We start from the raw sequence: 25197 nt of genomic DNA on the forward strand, positions 1-25197 counted from the left end.
AGTCACAATACCACACGACACTCATCCTACTACAGGTCAGTCGCAATACCACACGACACTCATCCTACTACAGGTCAGTCACATTACTACATGACACTCATCCTACTACAGCTCAGTCAGTCACAGTACTACACAACACTCATCCTACTACAGCTCAGTCAGTCACAGTACCACACGACACTCATCCTACTAAAGGTCATTCACAGTCCCGCACGACACTCATCCTACTACATGTCAGTCATTCACAGTTCCACACGACACTCATCCTACTACAGGTCAGTCACAGTACCACACGACACTCATCCTACTACAGGTCAGTCACAGTACCACATGACACTCATCCTACTACAGCTCAGTCAGTCACAGTACTACACGACACTCATCCTACTACAGGTCAGTCACAGTACCATACGACACTCATCCTACTACAGGTCAGTCACAGTACCACACGACACTCATCCTTCTACAGGTCAGTCACAGTACCACACGACACTCATCCTACTACTGGTCAGTCAGTCACAGTACCACATGACACTCATCCTACTACAGGTCAGTCACAGTGCCACACGACACTCATCCTACTACTGGTCATTCACAGTCCCACACGACACTCATCCTACTACAGGTCAGTCACAGTACCACATGACACTCATCCTACTACAGGTCAGTCACAGTACCACACGACACTCATCCTACTACAGGTCAGTCAGTCACAGTACCACACGACACTCATCCTACTACAGCTCAGTCAGTCACAGTACTACACGACACTCATCCTACTACAGGTCAGTCACAGTACCACATGACACTCATCCTACTACAGCTCAGTCAGTCACAGTACTACACGACACTCATCCTACTACAGGTCAGTCACAGTACCATACGACACTCATCCTACTACAGGTCAGTCACAGTACCACACGACACTCATCCTTCTACAGGTCAGTCACAGTACCACACGACACTCATCCTTCTACAGGTCAGTCAGTCACAGTACCACACAACACTCATCCTACTACAAATCAGTCACAGTACCACACGACACTCATCCTACTACAGGTCAGTCAGTCACAGTACTACACGACACTCATCCTGCTACAGGTCAGTCACAGTACCACAAGACACTCATCCTACTACATGTCAGTCGCAGTACCACACCACACTCATCCTACTACAGGTCAGTCGCAGTACTACATGGCACTCATCCCACTACAGGTCAGTCAGTCACAGTACCACACGACACTCAACCTACTACAGGTCAGTCACAGTACTACATGACACTCATCCTACTACAGGTCAGTCAGTCACAGTACCACACGACACTCATCCTACTACAGGTCAGTCACAGTACCACATGACACTCATCCTACTACAGGTCATTCACAGTCCCACACACGACACTCATCCTATTACAGGTCAGTCACAGTGCCACACGACACTCATCCTATTACTGGTCAGTTAGTCACAGTACCACATGACACTCATCCTTCTACAGGTCATTCACAGTCCCACACGACACTCATCCTACTACAGGTCATTCACAGTCCCACACGACACTCATCCTACTACAGGTCATTCACAGTCCCACACGACACTCATCCTACTACAGGTCAGTCACAGTACCACACGACACTCATCCTACTACAGGTCAGTCAGTCACAGTTCCACACGACACTCATCCTACTACAGGTCAGTCACAGTACCACATGACACTCATCCTACTACAGGTCAGTCACAGTACCACACGACACTCATCCTACTACAGGTTAGTCAGTCACAGTACCACACAACACTCATCCTACTACAGGTCAGTCACAGTACCACACGACACTCATCCTACTACTGGTCAGTCAGTCACAGTACCACATGACACTCATCCTACTACAGATCAGTCACAGTACCACACGACACTCATCCTACTACTGGTCAGTTAGTCACAGTACCACATGACACTCATCCTACTACAGGTCAGTCACAGTAACACATGACACTCATCCTTCTACAGGTCATTCACAGTCCCACACGACACTCATCCTTCTACAGGTCATTCACAGTCCCACACGACACTCATCCTACTACAGGTCAGTCAGTCACAGTACCACACGGCACTCATCCTACTACAGGTCAGTCAGTCACAGTACCACACTACACTCCTCCAACTACAGGTCAGTCACAATACCACACGACACTCATCCTACTACAGGTCAGTCACAGTACCACATGACACTCATCCTACTACAGGTCATTCACAGTCCCACACACGACACTCATCCTATTACATGTCAGTCAGTCACAGTTCCACACGACACTCATCCTACTACAGGTCAGTCACAGTACCACACGACACTCATCCTACTACAGGTCAGTCACAGTACCACATGACACTCATCCTACTACAGCTCAGTCAGTCACAGTACTACACGACACTCATCCTACTACAGGTCAGTCACAGTACCACATGACACTCCTCCTACTACAGGTCAGTCACAATACCACACGACACTCATCCTACTACAGGTCAGTCGCAATACCACACGACACTCATCCTACTACAGGTCAGTCACATTACTACATGACACTCATCCTACTACAGCTCAGTCAGTCACAGTACTACACAACACTCATCCTACTACAGCTCAGTCAGTCACAGTACCACACGACACTCATCCTACTAAAGGTCATTCACAGTCCCGCACGACACTCATCCTACTACATGTCAGTCGTTCACAGTTCCACACGACACTCATCCTACTACAGGTCAGTCACAGTACCACACGACACTCATCCTACTACAGGTCAGTCACAGTACCACATGACACTCATCCTACTACAGCTCAGTCAGTCACAGTACTACACGACACTCATCCTACTACAGGTCAGTCACAGTACCATACGACACTCATCCTACTACAGGTCAGTCACAGTACCACACGACACTCATCCTTCTACAGGTCAGTCACAGTACCACACGACACTCATCCTACTACTGGTCAGTCAGTCACAGTACCACATGACACTCATCCTACTACAGGTCAGTCACAGTGCCACACGACACTCATCCTACTACTGGTCATTCACAGTCCCACACGACACTCATCCTACTACAGGTCAGTCACAGTACCACATGACACTCATCCTACTACAGGTCAGTCACAGTACCACACGACACTCATCCTACTACAGGTCAGTCAGTCACAGTACCACACGACACTCATCCTACTACAGCTCAGTCAGTCACAGTACTACACGACACTCATCCTACTACAGGTCAGTCACAGTACCACATGACACTCATCCTACTACAGCTCAGTCAGTCACAGTACTACACGACACTCATCCTACTACAGGTCAGTCACAGTACCATACGACACTCATCCTTCTACAGGTCAGTCAGTCACAGTACCACACAACACTCATCCTACTACAAATCAGTCACAGTACCACACGACACTCATCCTACTACAGGTCAGTCAGTCACAGTACTACACGACACTCATCCTGCTACAGGTCAGTCACAGTACCACAAGACACTCATCCTACTACTGGTCAGTCGCAGTACCACACCACACTCATCCTACTACAGGTCAGTCGCAGTACTACATGGCACTCATCCCACTACAGGTCAGTCAGTCACAGTACCACACGACACTCAACCTACTACAGGTCAGTCACAGTACTACATGACACTCATCCTACTACAGGTCAGTCAGTCACAGTACCACACGACACTCATCCTACTACAGGTCAGTCACAGTACCACATGACACTCATCCTACTACAGGTCATTCACAGTCCCACACACGACACTCATCCTATTACATGTCAGTCAGTCACAGTTCCACACGACACTCATCCTACTACAGGTCAGTCACAGTACCACACGACACTCATCCTACTACAGGTCAGTCACAGTACCACATGACACTCATCCTACTACAGCTCAGTCAGTCACAGTACTACACGACACTCATCCTACTACAGGTCAGTCACAGTACCACATGACACTCCTCCTACTACAGGTCAGTCACAATACCACACGACACTCATCCTACTACAGGTCAGTCGCAATACCACACGACACTCATCCTACTACAGGTCAGTCACATTACTACATGACACTCATCCTACTACAGCTCAGTCAGTCACAGTACTACACAACACTCATCCTACTACAGCTCAGTCAGTCACAGTACCACACGACACTCATCCTACTAAAGGTCATTCACAGTCCCGCACGACACTCATCCTACTACATGTCAGTCATTCACAGTTCCACACGACACTCATCCTACTACAGGTCAGTCACAGTACCACACGACACTCATCCTACTACAGGTCAGTCACAGTACCACATGACACTCATCCTACTACAGCTCAGTCAGTCACAGTACTACACGACACTCATCCTACTACAGGTCAGTCACAGTACCATACGACACTCATCCTACTACAGGTCAGTCACAGTACCACACGACACTCATCCTTCTACAGGTCAGTCACAGTACCACACGACACTCATCCTACTACTGGTCAGTCAGTCACAGTACCACATGACACTCATCCTACTACAGGTCAGTCACAGTGCCACACGACACTCATCCTACTACTGGTCATTCACAGTCCCACACGACACTCATCCTACTACAGGTCAGTCACAGTACCACATGACACTCATCCTACTACAGGTCAGTCACAGTACCACACGACACTCATCCTACTACAGGTCAGTCAGTCAAAGTACCACACGACACTCATCCTACTACAGCTCAGTCAGTCACAGTACTACACGACACTCATCCTACTACAGGTCAGTCACAGTACCACATGACACTCATCCTACTACAGCTCAGTCAGTCACAGTACTACACGACACTCATCCTACTACAGGTCAGTCACAGTACCATACGACACTCATCCTACTACAGGTCAGTCACAGTACCACACGACACTCATCCTTCTACAGGTCAGTCACAGTACCACACGACACTCATCCTTCTACAGGTCAGTCAGTCACAGTACCACACAACACTCATCCTACTACAAATCAGTCACAGTACCACACGACACTCATCCTACTACAGGTCAGTCAGTCACAGTACTACACGACACTCATCCTGCTACAGGTCAGTCACAGTACCACAAGACACTCATCCTACTACTGGTCAGTCGCAGTACCACACCACACTCATCCTACTACAGGTCAGTCGCAGTACTACATGGCACTCATCCCACTACAGGTCAGTCAGTCACAGTACCACACGACACTCAACCTACTACAGGTCAGTCACAGTACTACATGACACTCATCCTACTACAGGTCAGTCAGTCACAGTACCACACGACACTCATCCTACTACAGGTCAGTCACAGTACCACATGACACTCATCCTACTACAGGTCATTCACAGTCCCACACACGACACTCATCCTATTACATGTCAGTCAGTCACAGTTCCACACGACACTCATCCTACTACAGGTCAGTCACAGTACCACACGACACTCATCCTACTACAGGTCAGTCACAGTACCACATGACACTCATCCTACTACAGCTCAGTCAGTCACAGTACTACACGACACTCATCCTACTACAGGTCAGTCACAGTACCACATGACACTCCTCCTACTACAGGTCAGTCACAATACCACACGACACTCATCCTACTACAGGTCAGTCGCAATACCACACGACACTCATCCTACTACAGGTCAGTCACATTACTACATGACACTCATCCTACTACAGCTCAGTCAGTCACAGTACTACACAACACTCATCCTACTACAGCTCAGTCAGTCACAGTACCACACGACACTCATCCTACTAAAGGTCATTCACAGTCCCGCACGACACTCATCCTACTACATGTCAGTCATTCACAGTTCCACACGACACTCATCCTACTACAGGTCAGTCACAGTACCACACGACACTCATCCTACTACAGGTCAGTCACAGTACCACATGACACTCATCCTACTACAGCTCAGTCAGTCACAGTACTACACGACACTCATCCTACTACAGGTCAGTCACAGTACCATACGACACTCATCCTACTACAGGTCAGTCACAGTACCACACGACACTCATCCTACTACAGGTCAGTCACAGTACCACATGACACTCATCCTACTACAGCTCAGTCAGTCACAGTACTACACGACACTCATCCTACTACAGGTCAGTCACAGTACCATACGACACTCATCCTACTACAGGTCAGTCACAGTACCACACGACACTCATCCTACTACAGCTCAGTCAGTCACAGTACTACACAACACTCATCCTACTACAGCTCAGTCAGTCACAGTACCACACGACACTCATCCTACTAAAGGTCATTCACAGTCCCGCACGACACTCATCCTACTACATGTCAGTCATTCACAGTTCCACACGACACTCATCCTACTACAGGTCAGTCACAGTACCACACGACACTCATCCTACTACAGGTCAGTCACAGTACCACATGACACTCATCCTACTACAGCTCAGTCAGTCACAGTACTACACGACACTCATCCTACTACAGGTCAGTCACAGTACCATACGACACTCATCCTACTACAGGTCAGTCACAGTACCACACGACACTCATCCTTCTACAGGTCAGTCACAGTACCACACGACACTCATCCTACTACTGGTCAGTCAGTCACAGTACCACATGACACTCATCCTACTACAGGTCAGTCACAGTGCCACACGACACTCATCCTACTACTGGTCATTCACAGTCCCACACGACACTCATCCTACTACAGGTCAGTCACAGTACCACATGACACTCATCCTACTACAGGTCAGTCACAGTACCACACGACACTCATCCTACTACAGGTCAGTCAGTCACAGTACCACACGACACTCATCCTACTACAGCTCAGTCAGTCACAGTACTACACGACACTCATCCTACTACAGGTCAGTCACAGTACCACATGACACTCATCCTACTACAGCTCAGTCAGTCACAGTACTACACGACACTCATCCTACTACAGGTCAGTCACAGTACCATACGACACTCATCCTACTACAGGTCAGTCACAGTACCACACGACACTCATCCTTCTACAGGTCAGTCACAGTACCACACGACACTCATCCTTCTACAGGTCAGTCAGTCACAGTACCACACAACACTCATCCTACTACAAATCAGTCACAGTACCACACGACACTCATCCTACTACAGGTCAGTCAGTCACAGTACTACACGACACTCATCCTGCTACAGGTCAGTCACAGTACCACAAGACACTCATCCTACTACTGGTCAGTCGCAGTACCACACCACACTCATCCTACTACAGGTCAGTCGCAGTACTACATGGCACTCATCCCACTACAGGTCAGTCAGTCACAGTACCACACGACACTCAACCTACTACAGGTCAGTCACAGTACTACATGACACTCATCCTACTACAGGTCAGTCAGTCACAGTACCACACGACACTCATCCTACTACAGGTCAGTCACAGTACCACATGACACTCATCCTACTACAGGTCATTCACAGTCCCACACACGACACTCATCCTATTACATGTCAGTCAGTCACAGTTCCACACGACACTCATCCTACTACAGGTCAGTCACAGTACCACACGACACTCATCCTACTACAGGTCAGTCACAGTACCACATGACACTCATCCTACTACAGCTCAGTCAGTCACAGTACTACACGACACTCATCCTACTACAGGTCAGTCACAGTACCACATGACACTCCTCCTACTACAGGTCAGTCACAATACCACACGACACTCATCCTACTACAGGTCAGTCGCAATACCACACGACACTCATCCTACTACAGGTCAGTCACATTACTACATGACACTCATCCTACTACAGCTCAGTCAGTCACAGTACTACACAACACTCATCCTACTACAGCTCAGTCAGTCACAGTACCACACGACACTCATCCTACTAAAGGTCATTCACAGTCCCGCACGACACTCATCCTACTACATGTCAGTCATTCACAGTTCCACACGACACTCATCCTACTACAGGTCAGTCACAGTACCACACGACACTCATCCTACTACAGGTCAGTCACAGTACCACATGACACTCATCCTACTACAGCTCAGTCAGTCACAGTACTACACGACACTCATCCTACTACAGGTCAGTCACAGTACCATACGACACTCATCCTACTACAGGTCAGTCACAGTACCACACGACACTCATCCTACTACAGGTCAGTCACAGTACCACATGACACTCATCCTACTACAGCTCAGTCAGTCACAGTACTACACGACACTCATCCTACTACAGGTCAGTCACAGTACCATACGACACTCATCCTACTACAGGTCAGTCACAGTACCACACGACACTCATCCTTCTACAGGTCAGTCACAGTACCACACGACACTCATCCTACTACCGGTCAGTCAGTCACAGTACCACATGACACTCATCCTACTACAGGTCAGTCACAGTGCCACACGACACTCATCCTACTACTGGTCAGTTAGTCACAGTACCACATGACACTCATCCTTCTACAGGTCATTCACAGTCCCACACGACACTCATCCTTCTACAGGTCATTCACAGTCCCACACGACACTCATCCTACTACAGGTCATTCACAGTCCCACACGACACTCATCCTACTACAGGTCAGTCACAGTACCACATGACACTCATCCTACTACAGGTCAGTCGCAATACCACACGACACTCATCCTACTACAGGTCAGTCACATTACTACATGACACTCATCCTACTACAGCTCAGTCAGTCACAGTACTACACAACACTCATCCTACTACAGCTCAGTCAGTCACAGTACCACACGACACTCATCCTACTAAAGGTCATTCACAGTCCCGCACGACACTCATCCTACTACATGTCAGTCATTCACAGTTCCACACGACACTCATCCTACTACAGGTCAGTCACAGTACCACACGACACTCATCCTACTACAGGTCAGTCACAGTACCACATGACACTCATCCTACTACAGCTCAGTCAGTCACAGTACTACACGACACTCATCCTACTACAGGTCAGTCACAGTACCATACGACACTCATCCTACTACAGGTCAGTCACAGTACCACACGACACTCATCCTACTACAGGTCAGTCACAGTACCACATGACACTCATCCTACTACAGCTCAGTCAGTCACAGTACTACACGACACTCATCCTACTACAGGTCAGTCACAGTACCATACGACACTCATCCTACTACAGGTCAGTCACAGTACCACACGACACTCATCCTTCTACAGGTCAGTCACAGTACCACACGACACTCATCCTACTACCGGTCAGTCAGTCACAGTACCACATGACACTCATCCTACTACAGGTCAGTCACAGTGCCACACGACACTCATCCTACTACTGGTCAGTTAGTCACAGTACCACATGACACTCATCCTTCTACAGGTCATTCACAGTCCCACACGACACTCATCCTTCTACAGGTCATTCACAGTCCCACACGACACTCATCCTACTACAGGTCATTCACAGTCCCACACGACACTCATCCTACTACAGGTCAGTCACAGTACCACATGACACTCATCCTACTACAGGTCAGTCACAGTACCACACGACACTCATCCTACTACAGGTCAGTCAGTCACAGTACCACACGACACTCATCCTACTACAGCTCAGTCAGTCACAGTACTACACGACACTCATCCTACTACAGGTCAGTCACAGTACCACATGACACTCATCCTACTACAGCTCAGTCAGTCACAGTACTACACGACACTCATCCTACTACAGGTCAGTCACAGTACCATACGACACTCATCCTACTACAGGTCAGTCACAGTACCACACGACACTCATCCTTCTACAGGTCAGTCACAGTACCACACAACACTCATCCTACTACAAATCAGTCACAGTACCACACGACACTCATCCTACTACAGGTCAGTCAGTCACAGTTCCACACGACACTCATCCTACTACAGGTCAGTCACAGTACCACATGACACTCATCCTACTACAGGTCAGTCACAGTACCACACGACACTCATCCTACTACAGGTTAGTCAGTCACAGTACCACACAACACTCATCCTACTACAGGTCAGTCACAGTACCACACGACACTCATCCTACTACTGGTCAGTCAGTCACAGTACCACATGACACTCATCCTACTACAGATCAGTCACAGTACCACACGACACTCATCCTACTACTGGTCAGTTAGTCACAGTACCACATGACACTCATCCTACTACAGGTCAGTCACAGTAACACATGACACTCATCCTTCTACAGGTCATTCACAGTCCCACACGACACTCATCCTTCTACAGGTCATTCACAGTCCCACACGACACTCATCCTACTACAGGTCAGTCAGTCACAGTACCACACGGCACTCATCCTACTACAGGTCAGTCAGTCACAGTACCACACTACACTCCTCCAACTACAGGTCAGTCACAATACCACACGACACTCATCCTACTACAGGTCAGTCACAGTACCACATGACACTCATCCTACTACAGGTCATTCACAGTCCCACACACGACACTCATCCTATTACATGTCAGTCAGTCACAGTTCCACACGACACTCATCCTACTACAGGTCAGTCACAGTACCACACGACACTCATCCTACTACAGGTCAGTCACAGTACCACATGACACTCATCCTACTACAGCTCAGTCAGTCACAGTACTACACGACACTCATCCTACTACAGGTCAGTCACAGTACCACATGACACTCCTCCTACTACAGGTCAGTCACAATACCACACGACACTCATCCTACTACAGGTCAGTCGCAATACCACACGACACTCATCCTACTACAGGTCAGTCACATTACTACATGACACTCATCCTACTACAGCTCAGTCAGTCACAGTACTACACAACACTCATCCTACTACAGCTCAGTCAGTCACAGTACCACACGACACTCATCCTACTAAAGGTCATTCACAGTCCCGCACGACACTCATCCTACTACATGTCAGTCATTCACAGTTCCACACGACACTCATCCTACTACAGGTCAGTCACAGTACCACACGACACTCATCCTACTACAGGTCAGTCACAGTACCACATGACACTCATCCTACTACAGCTCAGTCAGTCACAGTACTACACGACACTCATCCTACTACAGGTCAGTCACAGTACCATACGACACTCATCCTACTACAGGTCAGTCACAGTACCACACGACACTCATCCTTCTACAGGTCAGTCACAGTACCACACGACACTCATCCTACTACTGGTCAGTCAGTCACAGTACCACATGACACTCATCCTACTACAGGTCAGTCACAGTGCCACACGACACTCATCCTACTACTGGTCATTCACAGTCCCACACGACACTCATCCTACTACAGGTCAGTCACAGTACTACATGACACTCATCCTACTACAGGTCAGTCAGTCACAGTACCACACGACACTCATCCTACTACAGGTCAGTCACAGTACCACATGACACTCATCCTACTACAGGTCATTCACAGTCCCACACACGACACTCATCCTATTACATGTCAGTCAGTCACAGTTCCACACGACACTCATCCTACTACAGGTCAGTCACAGTACCACACGACACTCATCCTACTACAGGTCAGTCACAGTACCACATGACACTCATCCTACTACAGCTCAGTCAGTCACAGTACTACACGACACTCATCCTACTACAGGTCAGTCACAGTACCACATGACACTCCTCCTACTACAGGTCAGTCACAATACCACACGACACTCATCCTACTACAGGTCAGTCGCAATACCACACGACACTCATCCTACTACAGGTCAGTCACATTACTACATGACACTCATCCTACTACAGCTCAGTCAGTCACAGTACTACACAACACTCATCCTACTACAGCTCAGTCAGTCACAGTACCACACGACACTCATCCTACTAAAGGTCATTCACAGTCCCGCACGACACTCATCCTACTACATGTCAGTCATTCACAGTTCCACACGACACTCATCCTACTACAGGTCAGTCACAGTACCACACGACACTCATCCTACTACAGGTCAGTCACAGTACCACATGACACTCATCCTACTACAGCTCAGTCAGTCACAGTACTACACGACACTCATCCTACTACAGGTCAGTCACAGTACCATACGACACTCATCCTACTACAGGTCAGTCACAGTACCACACGACACTCATCCTACTACAGGTCAGTCACAGTACCACATGACACTCATCCTACTACAGCTCAGTCAGTCACAGTACTACACGACACTCATCCTACTACAGGTCAGTCACAGTACCATACGACACTCATCCTACTACAGGTCAGTCACAGTACCACACGACACTCATCCTTCTACAGGTCAGTCACAGTACCACACGACACTCATCCTACTACTGGTCAGTCAGTCACAGTACCACATGACACTCATCCTACTACAGGTCAGTCACAGTGCCACACGACACTCATCCTACTACTGGTCAGTTAGTCACAGTACCACATGACACTCATCCTTCTACAGGTCATTCACAGTCCCACACGACACTCATCCTTCTACAGGTCATTCACAGTCCCACACGACACTCATCCTACTACAGGTCATTCACAGTCCCACACGACACTCATCCTACTACAGGTCAGTCACAGTACCACATGACACTCATCCTACTACAGGTCAGTCACAGTACCACACGACACTCATCCTACTACAGGTCAGTCAGTCACAGTACCACACGACACTCATCCTACTACAGCTCAGTCAGTCACAGTACTACACGACACTCATCCTACTACAGGTCAGTCACAGTACCACATGACACTCATCCTACTACAGCTCAGTCAGTCACAGTACCACATGACACTCATCCTACTACAGCTCAGTCAGTCACAGTACTACACGACACTCATCCTACTACAGGTCAGTCACAGTACCACATGACACTCCTCCTACTACAGGTCAGTCACAATACCACACGACACTCATCCTACTACAGGTCAGTCGCAATACCACACGACACTCATCCTACTACAGGTCAGTCACATTACTACATGACACTCATCCTACTACAGCTCAGTCAGTCACAGTACTACACAACACTCATCCTACTACAGCTCAGTCAGTCACAGTACCACACGACACTCATCCTACTAAAGGTCATTCACAGTCCCGCACGACACTCATCCTACTACATGTCAGTCATTCACAGTTCCACACGACACTCATCCTACTACAGGTCAGTCACAGTACCACACGACACTCATCCTACTACAGGTCAGTCACAGTACCACATGACACTCATCCTACTACAGCTCAGTCAGTCACAGTACTACACGACACTCATCCTACTACAGGTCAGTCACAGTACCATACGACACTCATCCTACTACAGGTCAGTCACAGTACCACACGACACTCATCCTTCTACAGGTCAGTCACAGTACCACACGACACTCATCCTACTACTGGTCAGTCAGTCACAGTACCACATGACACTCATCCTACTACAGGTCAGTCACAGTGCCACACGACACTCATCCTACTACTGGTCATTCACAGTCCCACACGACACTCATCCTACTACAGGTCAGTCACAGTACTACATGACACTCATCCTACTACAGGTCAGTCAGTCACAGTACCACACGACACTCATCCTACTACAGGTCAGTCACAGTACCACATGACACTCATCCTACTACAGGTCATTCACAGTCCCACACACGACACTCATCCTATTACATGTCAGTCAGTCACAGTTCCACACGACACTCATCCTACTACAGGTCAGTCACAGTACCACACGACACTCATCCTACTACAGGTCAGTCACAGTACCACATGACACTCATCCTACTACAGCTCAGTCAGTCACAGTACTACACGACACTCATCCTACTACAGGTCAGTCACAGTACCACATGACACTCCTCCTACTACAGGTCAGTCACAATACCACACGACACTCATCCTACTACAGGTCAGTCGCAATACCACACGACACTCATCCTACTACAGGTCAGTCACATTACTACATGACACTCATCCTACTACAGCTCAGTCAGTCACAGTACTACACAACACTCATCCTACTACAGCTCAGTCAGTCACAGTACCACACGACACTCATCCTACTAAAGGTCATTCACAGTCCCGCACGACACTCATCCTACTACATGTCAGTCATTCACAGTTCCACACGACACTCATCCTACTACAGGTCAGTCACAGTACCACACGACACTCATCCTACTACAGGTCAGTCACAGTACCACATGACACTCATCCTACTACAGCTCAGTCAGTCACAGTACTACACGACACTCATCCTACTACAGGTCAGTCACAGTACCATACGACACTCATCCTACTACAGGTCAGTCACAGTACCACACGACACTCATCCTACTACAGGTCAGTCACAGTACCACATGACACTCATCCTACTACAGCTCAGTCAGTCACAGTACTACACGACACTCATCCTACTACAGGTCAGTCACAGTACCATACGACACTCATCCTACTACAGGTCAGTCACAGTACCACACGACACTCATCCTTCTACAGGTCAGTCACAGTACCACACGACACTCATCCTACTACTGGTCAGTCAGTCACAGTACCACATGACACTCATCCTACTACAGGTCAGTCACAGTGCCACACGACACTCATCCTACTACTGGTCAGTTAGTCACAGTACCACATGACACTCATCCTTCTACAGGTCATTCACAGTCCCACACGACACTCATCCTTCTACAGGTCATTCACAGTCCCACACGACACTCATCCTACTACAGGTCATTCACAGTCCCACACGACACTCATCCTACTACAGGTCAGTCACAGTACCACATGACACTCATCCTACTACAGGTCAGTCACAGTACCACACGACACTCATCCTACTACAGGTCAGTCAGTCACAGTACCACACGACACTCATCCTACTACAGCTCAGTCAGTCACAGTACTACACGACACTCATCCTACTACAGGTCAGTCACAGTACCACATGACACTCATCCTACTACAGCTCAGTCAGTCACAGTACTACACGACACTCATCCTACTACAGGTCAGTCACAGTACCATACGACACTCATCCTACTACAGGTCAGTCACAGTACCACACGACACTCATCCTTCTACAGGTCAGTCACAGTACCACACAACACTCATCCTACTACAAATCAGTCACAGTACCACACGACACTCATCCTACTACAGGTCAGTCAGTCACAGTACTACACGACACTCATCCTGCTACAGGTCAGTCACAGTACCACAAGACACTCATCCTACTACATGTCAGTCGCAGTACCACACCACACTCATCCTACTACAGGTCAGTCGCAGTACTACATGGCACTCATCCCACTACAGGTCAGTCAGTCACAGTACCACACGACACTCAACCTACTACAGGTCAGTCACAGTACTACATGACACTCATCCTACTACAGGTCAGTCAGTCACAGTACCACACGACACTCATCCTACTACAGGTCAGTCACAGTACCACATGACACTCATCCTACTACAGGTCAGTCACAGTACCACACGACACTCATCCGACTACAGGTCAGTCAGTCACAGTACCACATGACACTCATCCTACTACAGGTCAGTCAGTCACAGTACCACACGACACTCATCCGACTACAGGTCAGTCAGTCACAGTACCACATGACACTCATCCTACTACAGGTCAGTCAGTCACAGTACCACACGACACTCATCCTACTACAGGTCAGTCAGTCACAGTACCACACGACACTCATCCTACTTCAGGTCAGTCACAGTACCATACTACACTCATCCTACTACAGTTCAGTCACAGTACCCTGCCTCGGCTGGTGGTATTGAAGGTATCCATGTCCAAACTCCATCTCACTCTAAATCCTTTCTGCATCCTCTTTCCCCCCACACTTTTCCCTCCCTCAGGTACATAGATAAGTCGGTAGAGGAGCTGGATGAGGAGGTGGAGTATGACATCGATGAAGAGGACTACATCTGGCTGGACATCATGAATGACAAGCGACGTAGTGACGGGGTGACGCCCATCCCCCAGGAGGTGTTTGAGTACCTCATGGACCGGCTGGAGAAAGAGTCCTACTTCGAGAGCCACAACAAGGTGATAAACACTAGGTACACTCTGTCTCTCGCTCTGAGTGACAGCTTTTGTACCACAATATGATAGACTACCAGTGCAGCATGTGCCACTGGCTGCTGTTAAGCTTTCTTGACTTGGACATCAAATCAAATTTTCAGATTTCAGATCATATTTGATTTGATTTGACTTGGACATGCATGGCTAACCTTTGTCTAACCAGCTGCTCTTAGTGAAAATGTTTTTGGAATACCTTTTCAAGCTATTAGGTTATGTTTAGAGTTTACACTTCCTCTTCCAATTCTATTGTGGGGAGGTCAAAATAATGAAAAACTATCTACCAAGTATATTTATTTAAAAATGATGATTCATTCTCCTTGCCATTATCATTCACTTGATGATAAGACAAGACGTGAACAATTTTTTTTTCCTCAGGTATGACTGGGTCCCTCGGTTGCCGGTTTGCCTGGGCAAGAAAAGGTTGAAGACCTAAATGGTTATCCCCTTACCCTCTCCTCTTTTCTTCTCCCCCTTTTCCATTCTCTCCCAGATGGACCCTAGCGCCCTGATCGACGAAGATGCCGTCTGCTGCATCTGTAACGATGGCGAGTGTCAGAATAGCAACGTGATCCTGTTCTGTGACATGTGTAACCTGGCCGTACACCAGGAGTGTTACGGTGTGCCCTACATCCCTGAGGGCCAGTGGCTGTGTCGGCGCTGCCTCCAGTCCCCAAGCCGGGCCGTCGACTGTGCCCTATGCCCCAACAAGGGTGGAGCTTTCAAACAGACGGATGACGCACGCTGGGCCCATGTGGTGTGTGCCCTCTGGATCCCTGAGGTGAGAGTGTGTGCGAGGGTAATAGTGTTTGTGAGGGTAGGAGTGTGTGCAAGGTTGTTATTTGTTTTTTAAACAACTAATTGACCGACGTCTGTTCAATTATTTGAATTCCATTTAATTCAGTTTTGTGAGCTCAATGCGCAGTTTCTCTAGAGATAAATCAGCTCAAGCCCGAACTGTGCGATGTCGTAGGGAGTTGTAGTTTCCAACAGGCCAATATTCAACATAATTACCACGTTTTCTGTACTAAACTAACTACAATGACCATAATCCGTTGCGCGCCTACTTGTCCGGTCTGTGTGGGGAGTACACAGAGATGGAGAGAAGAGACAGAAGAACACACAATCGAGAGGGATAGAGAGCACTTGCTTGGTGAGCTATCCTTACCTGAAAATACATGATCTATGTGACTGATGGTCGGTATTTAGCAGTCATAAAAGTTTGCCTTATTTACTTTGAAGAACTACTACTACAAAAAAAATCTGACAGCATAAGCAGTAGCTTTATAATAATGAGATGACTTGGAATGAAATAATAAAGTAATCAAATAAAACAAATGTAATATACACAACTGAAATATTCTACTGAAGTACTATGAATACATTATGGTTAAGTGGTAAGCTGTAATGGGCAGTCATGCCGTTATGGTACTTTTATTCATTGTTTTATTCTGTGTCACAGCATTCAGCCCACATAATGCATACATTTAATGTTTGTTTTTGGGGGGGGATCAAAATGACCTCAAAAGCACTAATTTCTGAGCACTAGTTCAAGAGTTGGAGTGTATGTGTGAATGCTGTGCTTGAGCTGTGAGCTGTGTATTGACAAACCGTATGATAGTTTTGATGCTGTGCATGTCTGCATCTAGTCTGTCCTGTTGACAATCCTGTTGCAATGACCCCTTTTCACCCCTTTTTCTCTCTCCCCAAGGTGTGTTTTGCCAACACTGTCTTCCTGGAGCCCATCGACAGCATCGAACACATCCCCCCGGCGCGATGGAAGCTCACTTGCTACATCTGCAAGCAGCGCGGCTCAGGTGCCTGCATCCAGTGCCACAAGGCCAACTGCTACACAGCCTTCCACGTCACCTGCGCCCAGCAGGCCGGCCTCTACATGAAGATGGAGCCTGTCAGGGAGACCGGTGCCAACGGCACCTCCTTCAGTGTTCGCAAGACCGCCTATTGCGACATCCACACCCCGCCCGGCTCTGCACGCCCCATCGGAGGGGCGGGAGGGACTAGCATGGGCTCCTCCCACAGCGAGGGCGAGCTGGAGGAGGACGATGAGCCCAGTATAGGTCACGATGACGACTCCAAGGGCTGGAGCTCAGAGCGGGCCAAGAGGGCCAAGGCCAAGTCCAGACTGAAGATGAAGAGAGCCAGGAAGATACTGGCTGAGAAGAGGAACGCTGCGCCTGTGGTGTCTGTGCCCTGTATACCCCCACACAGGTACACACAGTGTATGCACACACACTCACTGCAGATACAAAGGCATTACAGATTCAGACATCACATACTCTCCCAGTCTCTTCAGTCCTACCATCTCCCCTGTGTGTTCCTCCCCAGGCTCAGTAAGATCACCAGTAACCTGACAGTGCCCAGGAAAAGCCAGTTTATGCAGCGACTGCATAGCTACTGGACCCTGAAGAGGCAGAGCCGGAATGGTGTCCCTCTACTGCGACGGCTCCAGACCCACCTGCAGTCGCAACGCAACACAGAGCAGCTACATTCACAGCCGCAGGCGCCAGAGTCACAGGTTACCACGGTAACCACCACACCGTCTCTGTCTGGTGGTGTTATCTTAGCGGTAGGGAGAACACTACTGAAAGCTCTGCATGTGTTTGGATTGATGTGTGTGTGTGTGAGAGAGTTATGTAAATGAGAGAGTTGTTTGATTCTGCTGTAATGGTGTGAGTGTGCTGCTGTATCCTGATTAACTGTGTTACACTGCCAAACAAACCAGTTTGTGTGTGTGTGTGTGTTGGTGCCCCAGAGGGACAGTGAGGAGAATAACTTGGCTCTGAAGGAGCAGCTGAAAGCATGGCAGAGACTGAGACATGACCTGGAGAGAGCCAGACTACTGGTGGAGCTCATCCGCAAGAGAGAGAAACTTAAGAGGGAGACGGTGAGACACACACACACTCCTCACATCCACACTTCAAGCGCACATTTGTATATTGACACACAAACTTGACATCTGGCAGTTTGCAGTTTGCACAGTGAGCAGTTTTTTTTACAGTGTGTGTGGAATGTGTAGATCAAGGTACAGCAGATGGCACTAGAGATGCAGCTAACTCCCTTCCTGGTCCTACTGAGGAACACCCTGGAGCAACTACAGGAGAGAGACACCAGCAACTTCTTCACTGAGCCTGTCCCTCTGGCTGAGGTAACACACACGCACGCACACACAAACGTTATTTGCACACACAGTGGCTGGAGGGCTTTAACCCTGACCTCTTTTTCTCCTCAGGTGCCAGACTACCTGGACCACATCGAGAGGCCTATGGACTTCCAGACCATGTGGAATCTACTTGAGTCTCACTGCTACCTCAGTTTCGAGGCTTTCGAGGCAGACTTTGGCCTCATTGTGAACAATTGTCTCAAATACAACGCCAAGGACACCGTGTTCTACCGCGCCGCTCTGCGCCTCCGAGAGATGGGCGGGGCCGTGATCAGAACCGCCCGCAGACAGGCTGAGCGAATAGGCTTGGACTATGACACAGGCATGCACCTCCCCCGAGAGCCCAGCCCTGACAGCCAGCGTGACAGAGAGCGAGACCGAGAGAGGGAGCGGGAGAGAGAAAGGGACAGGGAGCGAGAACGAGAGAGGGACCGAGACGGAGACAGGCCGCTCTCTTCCAATGAGGAGGGTGAGTGGCTTGGAGTCCTGTTTTACCACCAGCTTTTCTACTTCCGCCTCTTCTCCTTTTCCTTCAGTTGCACTCTTCCAATTAAGTAATTATGTTGCTGTATAGCTATTTGGGATTCTGTACTTGCGTTAAATCTCTCTCTGTCTCTTAGACCTGCTCTTATCAGAGAACCGGCGACGGCTGCCATTGGAGGAGCAGCTGTGTTTTTTGCAGGCGCGCTTTGATGAGGTCAGCTCGGGGAAGCACAGCATCGGTCGGTCGCGGCGGGCCAAAGCCCTGAGGAAAGAGATGACGGTCATCAAGAGGAAACTGGCCCACCAGAGAGAGGGGGGTTCGTGCATGGGGGGCAGGGACTCAGGGGACAGGGGACCATGCCTCCCCCATCACCCCTCCTCCACGGGACGCCATGACGAGGGGGAGGAGAGCAGCAGTCAGGAGATCAGTGGCAAGGGTGAGACTGAGGGTATATCTAAACTAACTCACAGTAAATACACAATGCATTCATATGAATAACTGTTCATAACTATCTCACACTGGCCTACCCCTACCATACTGGTAATTAATTCCCAACTCTCCTTTTACGAAGGAGGGATATATGATATACTGTACTTCCATTTGCTCTTCCTCGTTCTCTCTGTAGATCTAAGTGCATCGTCTTCGGCTCTAGCTCCAGAGGTGGGACGTCGTACCTCTGTCCTCTTCTCCAAGAAGAACCCCAAAATGGCCGGACCCCCCAAGAGGCCGGGCCGCCCCCCTAAGAACAGAGACGCGGGGGTAAGCCCTAGTCCGATTGGTCCCCCTCAACTGCCCCTCCTGTCCCCCCCTCGGCAGAGGAAGAGACCCCGCAGCCCTCACAGCAGCTCCAGCTCCGAGAGTGACAGTGACGACCTCCTTCCGAGTGAGTAACACACACACAATCACACACGCACAATCACACTTCTTACATTGTTATATTGTCATTACTTGTGTTTTTGAAGTTATGACAGTCAGTCTAGTAACTGTAATGGTTATGACTCTGTCTCCTAGGTCTGCCCACTAACGGTTTTGTTGGGGGCAACCAGCCGGTGACAGAGAGTTTTCGGGTGTACAGGAATGAGAGGAGCCTCCCTCGATCCAGCTCTGACTCTGAATCCACCACTAGCAGCAGCAGCAGCGCTGCCTCTGACAGAACCAGGTAATTATAATCCACACACAATGGCATTCATACACAGTCACATAGTCAAACACAACTGAACTTTCAATGATACACACATTTTGGTTTAGGATGAATAAATTACTATTTTATTGTCTTTCTCTTTATCTCTCTCTCAGTACCACTCCGTCTAAGCAGGGCCGGGGGAAGCAGTCGTTCCCTCGTTCCGCCTTCCAGGAGGACAGCAGTGAGGAGACATCAGGGACAGAGAATGACTCCTACTCTGTGGGAGGTTCACGCAGTGTCTCACACTGTGAGTGACACACTACACACACACGTATAGGCATGCACTTATCTTCATCTGTCGCTCTACCTCTCCTTTTCCCAAAGTGTGTGTGTGTGTTTAGGAGGTGAAAATAGTGTTTTGCGTGTTTCTGTGCTAAAAAATCACCTTTTTGGGCCCTCAAACAGGGATGAAAACTTGTATGTATGTGATTCTGATGTATCGTGTGTTTCTCTCAGTAGGGTGGGGCCGGGGCCGATCAGGTTGTAGGATGCCATCAGATGACTACTCTTCCCTTGATGCTCTGGACCTGGTGTGGGCCAAGTGTAGAGGCTACCCTTCATACCCTGCTCTGGTAATCCTGCAATGGATGGACACACACACATTAGGATAAACTATGGTTTAAATTTCTGTTCGGCCACAAAGAGGCACAACATATTTCTCACACCATATTAATTTAACACCCTTTTCGTGGTATCCAATTGGTAGTTACAGTCGTGTCTCAACTCTGCAACTCCCGTACGGACACGGGAGAGGCGAATGTTGAGAGCCGTGCTCTGAAACACAACCCAACCAAGCCGCACTGCTTCTTGACACAATGCCCGCTTAACCCGGAAGCCAGCCGCACCAATGTGTCGGAGGAAACACCGTACACCTGGCGACCGTGTCAGCGTGCATGCGCCCGGCGCGCCACAGGAATCACTAGTGCGCGATGGGACAAGGACATCCCTGCCTGCCAAACCCTCCCCTAACCCGGACGACACTTGGCCAATTGTGCACCGCCCAATGGGTATCCCGGTCGCGGCCGGCTTCGACAGAGCCTGGACTCGTACCCAGAATCTCAAGTGGCACAGCTAGCACTGCGATGCAGTGTCTTAGACCAGTGCGCCATTCGGGAGGCCCCTTCGCACCATATTCATGAAACTATCCTAACCCTCCTCTTCCCCCCTTTAGATCATAGATCCTAAGATGCCCAGGGAGGGGGTATTCCACCGAGGGGTCCCCATCCCCGTGCCACCCCAGGAAGTCCTGAAGCTGGGGGAACAGATGACCCAGGAGGCCCGGGAACACCTCTTCCTGGTTCTCTTCTTCGACAACAAGAGAACCTGGTCAGTACACTGTTTCTTCTCTTGATACTGTCTCTCTTTCTGTTATCTGTGTTTGTTTTTTCTCTTTCTTTCTCTCTTTGTTCCTACTCATTTTCCGCTTTCACACTCCACTCAAACCTCTATCCCTCTCACACTGGTAGAGAAGTGGTGATTTGGAGGCCTCCCCTTCTACAGCTCAGGTTCTTACTCAGTAGAGGCAGCGGAAAACCCAGAATCAGAGTGTATCAGCAAACCTCTGGCTGTAGTCAACAACGTGCAGCTTTTCACTAAAGCATGTCAAATGGCTGTCTTCAAGTAGTACAAGAACAAAGGGAACTTTTCTTGACATATAAATGCAAGAAAGCAAAAAAAGCCATCGCTTGTCAGCTGAAGTGGGTCAGGAGTGGTTGATGAGGATGCTTTGCATGAGAACAAAGAGAGAAAAAAAAACATTGTTTTAGGTCACAGCTCACACAGTAGTTACTATTATGTCTGCAGAAGCTACTACTGTACTGTATGTCCCTGTGTGTGTTTCTGACCATGTCTGTAGGCAGTGGCTGCCGCGCTCTAAGCTGGTTCCTCTGGGGGTGGACCAGGAGCTGGACAAGGAGAAGATGCTTGAGGGAAGGAAGTCCAACATCCGCAAGTCAGTGCAGGTGGCCTACCACCGTGCCATGCAGCACCGCAACAAGGTCCAGGGAGACCCCAGCAGTGACACCAGCGACAGCGACTGAGCACACACACGTCTTTGCTGGCCTCCCGTTGTATTGATAGGGTATTATTTTCAGGTCTGTGTGTTGATTGATATACCCTGTGGTCTTGGAGAGCCATACCCCAGCACACAGTAGAATCAGTGTGCCGGTGTAACCTATTGGAAAGCACATGCAACATTCTCTCTCTCGTTCGTTCGTTCGTTCGTACGTACGTACTTTGTTGACACACACAGTGGTATTTAATCTGAGATGTAAAATATGTATTTAAGAGAATTGAAACAAAAAGGGTATTAAGAGGATGGAAGACAATGCTATGCCCAGAATCATGATGGAAAATTGTCCTTGTATGTGGTTGATATGAGTGTTCACCAGCTCCTGAAAAACAGGATCTGCAAACAGGGTTGTATTACACAAATATGCGCATACACACTTGTATACAGTCAGGTCCAAAGTGATTGCCACCCTTGATAAAGATTAGCAAAAAAGACTGTATACAATAAATAATACAAATAATCTGCTATATTGTATGCAAAAATATGCAAAAATTGTTATTTTATACTAATACAATTTCTCAGAGAAAGATATTTTGATGGTGGGGGTAAAACTGAGCCTTTAGAAAAAGTGTTTTATGAGATTGAAGAACACATTGGGAGAGATCTTATTTTATGTTCAATTGACATATTCTTTGTGGCTTTTGATGTGTACTTGGGGTTATTGTCTTGCTGGAAGATTCACTTGCGGCCAAGTTTCAGCCTCCAGAGGCAACCATGTTTTTGGCTAAAATGTCCTAGTACTGGGTAAATTTGACCGTAACAAGGGCCCCAGGACCAGTGGAAGCAAAATAGCCCCATACAGTCGAAGATCCACCACCATATTTCTGCTCACGCATCCTTATTTCGATGTCAAACCCACCACTAGTGTGCGTGGCTAAAGACCTCTATTTTACTCATCTTTATCAAGGGTGCCAATCATTTTCAACCTGACTACATTCAAACAGGGAAATGCATACACACTCACACAAAGCTCTTCTCATAGAAAAATATACACATCCACACACCCCGTTGTGTGCACTTATGGTTTGACAGTACCACTGGTCCGCCGCCCCCTCTTACCCCATGTCCAATCACGGCCCAATGGAGCACGGGGTTGGATGGCATGGCCAATCAACTGAGCAAAGCATCTTCCTGCTATTTATTCCGTCTCCCAAGGACCTCCAGTCTTCTCTCCACTAGTCTAACTGACCGTCTTCACAACATTGCATTGTGCAGTCGTTTCCTCTACTCTTCCGTATATGATTTTTTTTGTCGCCTCTGTTTACATCTCTTTTTGTTCTTGTCTGTTGTACAATTCTGGCTGCTGGTGAATAATGAGGACTAATGTGGATATGATAAAACACGCCAGCCTCACTGTCTGTTCTAGTCTCAGGCCAATGGCTTAGAACTTTTATATATACAGATTACATAAAATAGAAGTTTAATAAAATAATTGAGTTTTGTACACCCTTGTTCTGGTCTGCTCTCTTTTGCCTGTTAATGTGTATGTCTGTGTATGTGTGTACAACATTGCCGCATTTCCCTGTTAAGTTCCAAAGTTCTCTCAATCAAAATATTTGAGCAAAAGGCAGCGATCACATCTAATCACATTTAATTACACGAGTGCATACTTGACATTATACAAACAGTGGTGAACAGCAGGACCAGAGGGGTGTACGACAAAGCAGGATCAATGTCTTAGCCAGATAACTATGATAAACAACCAGAAATAACTAGATTTGCTGGTTCATTAAGAACGATAAAGTTATGTTTTTTGTTTTTGAACAATTAGACCAAGCCCCTTTTAAGCTTGTTATTTCATTATATTTGGGAAAGTTAGTGGACTAACTCCTTGATCCTGATTGTAGTATACCCCTCTGGGCTCTTATCTTGCTCCTAAACCTTAATTTCCCTGTTGTAAGCAGGAAGTTAGAACATGTGGAATACCCCTGTGTGTTCTTCAATAGCCCTGTTCTTCACTTCAGTGATTCTCAACTAGGATCATTAATGAGTGAGTGTACTTACCGCCATGCTTGACCTCCATCTCTAAATCTGACTGCCTTGTCACTCTCACACACTGAC

At 48.2% G+C, this 25197-nt stretch overlaps 1 protein-coding gene across 4 annotated transcripts in view; it reads left to right on the forward strand.

The window, feature by feature from the left end:
• Positions 1–24580, forward strand: part of LOC139416228 (bromodomain and PHD finger containing, 1) — a 49699-nt gene extending 25119 nt beyond the window's left edge. For 2 of the 4 annotated variants that reach the window (XM_071164645.1, XM_071164648.1), the window contains exons 3-16: positions 15995–16184; positions 16711–16998; positions 17929–18446; positions 18564–18804; positions 18991–19122; positions 19255–19383; positions 19468–19867; positions 20019–20318; positions 20508–20765; positions 20894–21041; positions 21179–21312; positions 21522–21637; positions 22237–22391; positions 22921–24580. In XM_071164645.1, the coding sequence (XP_071020746.1) occupies positions 15995–16184; positions 16711–16998; positions 17929–18446; positions 18564–18804; positions 18991–19122; positions 19255–19383; positions 19468–19867; positions 20019–20318; positions 20508–20765; positions 20894–21041; positions 21179–21312; positions 21522–21637; positions 22237–22391; positions 22921–23104 (3193 nt within the window). In that variant the 3' untranslated portion in view covers positions 23105–24580. The remainder of the gene's footprint in view (positions 1–15994; positions 16185–16710; positions 16999–17928; positions 18447–18563; positions 18805–18990; positions 19123–19254; positions 19384–19467; positions 19868–20018; positions 20319–20507; positions 20766–20893; positions 21042–21178; positions 21313–21521; positions 21638–22236; positions 22392–22920) is intronic. The other 2 variants (XM_071164646.1, XM_071164647.1) reach the window with 2 other exon arrangements.
• The last annotated feature ends 617 nt before the right edge of the window (positions 24581–25197 follow it).

Source organism: Oncorhynchus clarkii, chromosome 9 (genome assembly GCF_045791955.1).
Source record: "Oncorhynchus clarkii lewisi isolate Uvic-CL-2024 chromosome 9, UVic_Ocla_1.0, whole genome shotgun sequence".
NCBI lineage: Eukaryota > Metazoa > Chordata > Actinopteri > Salmoniformes > Salmonidae > Oncorhynchus > Oncorhynchus clarkii.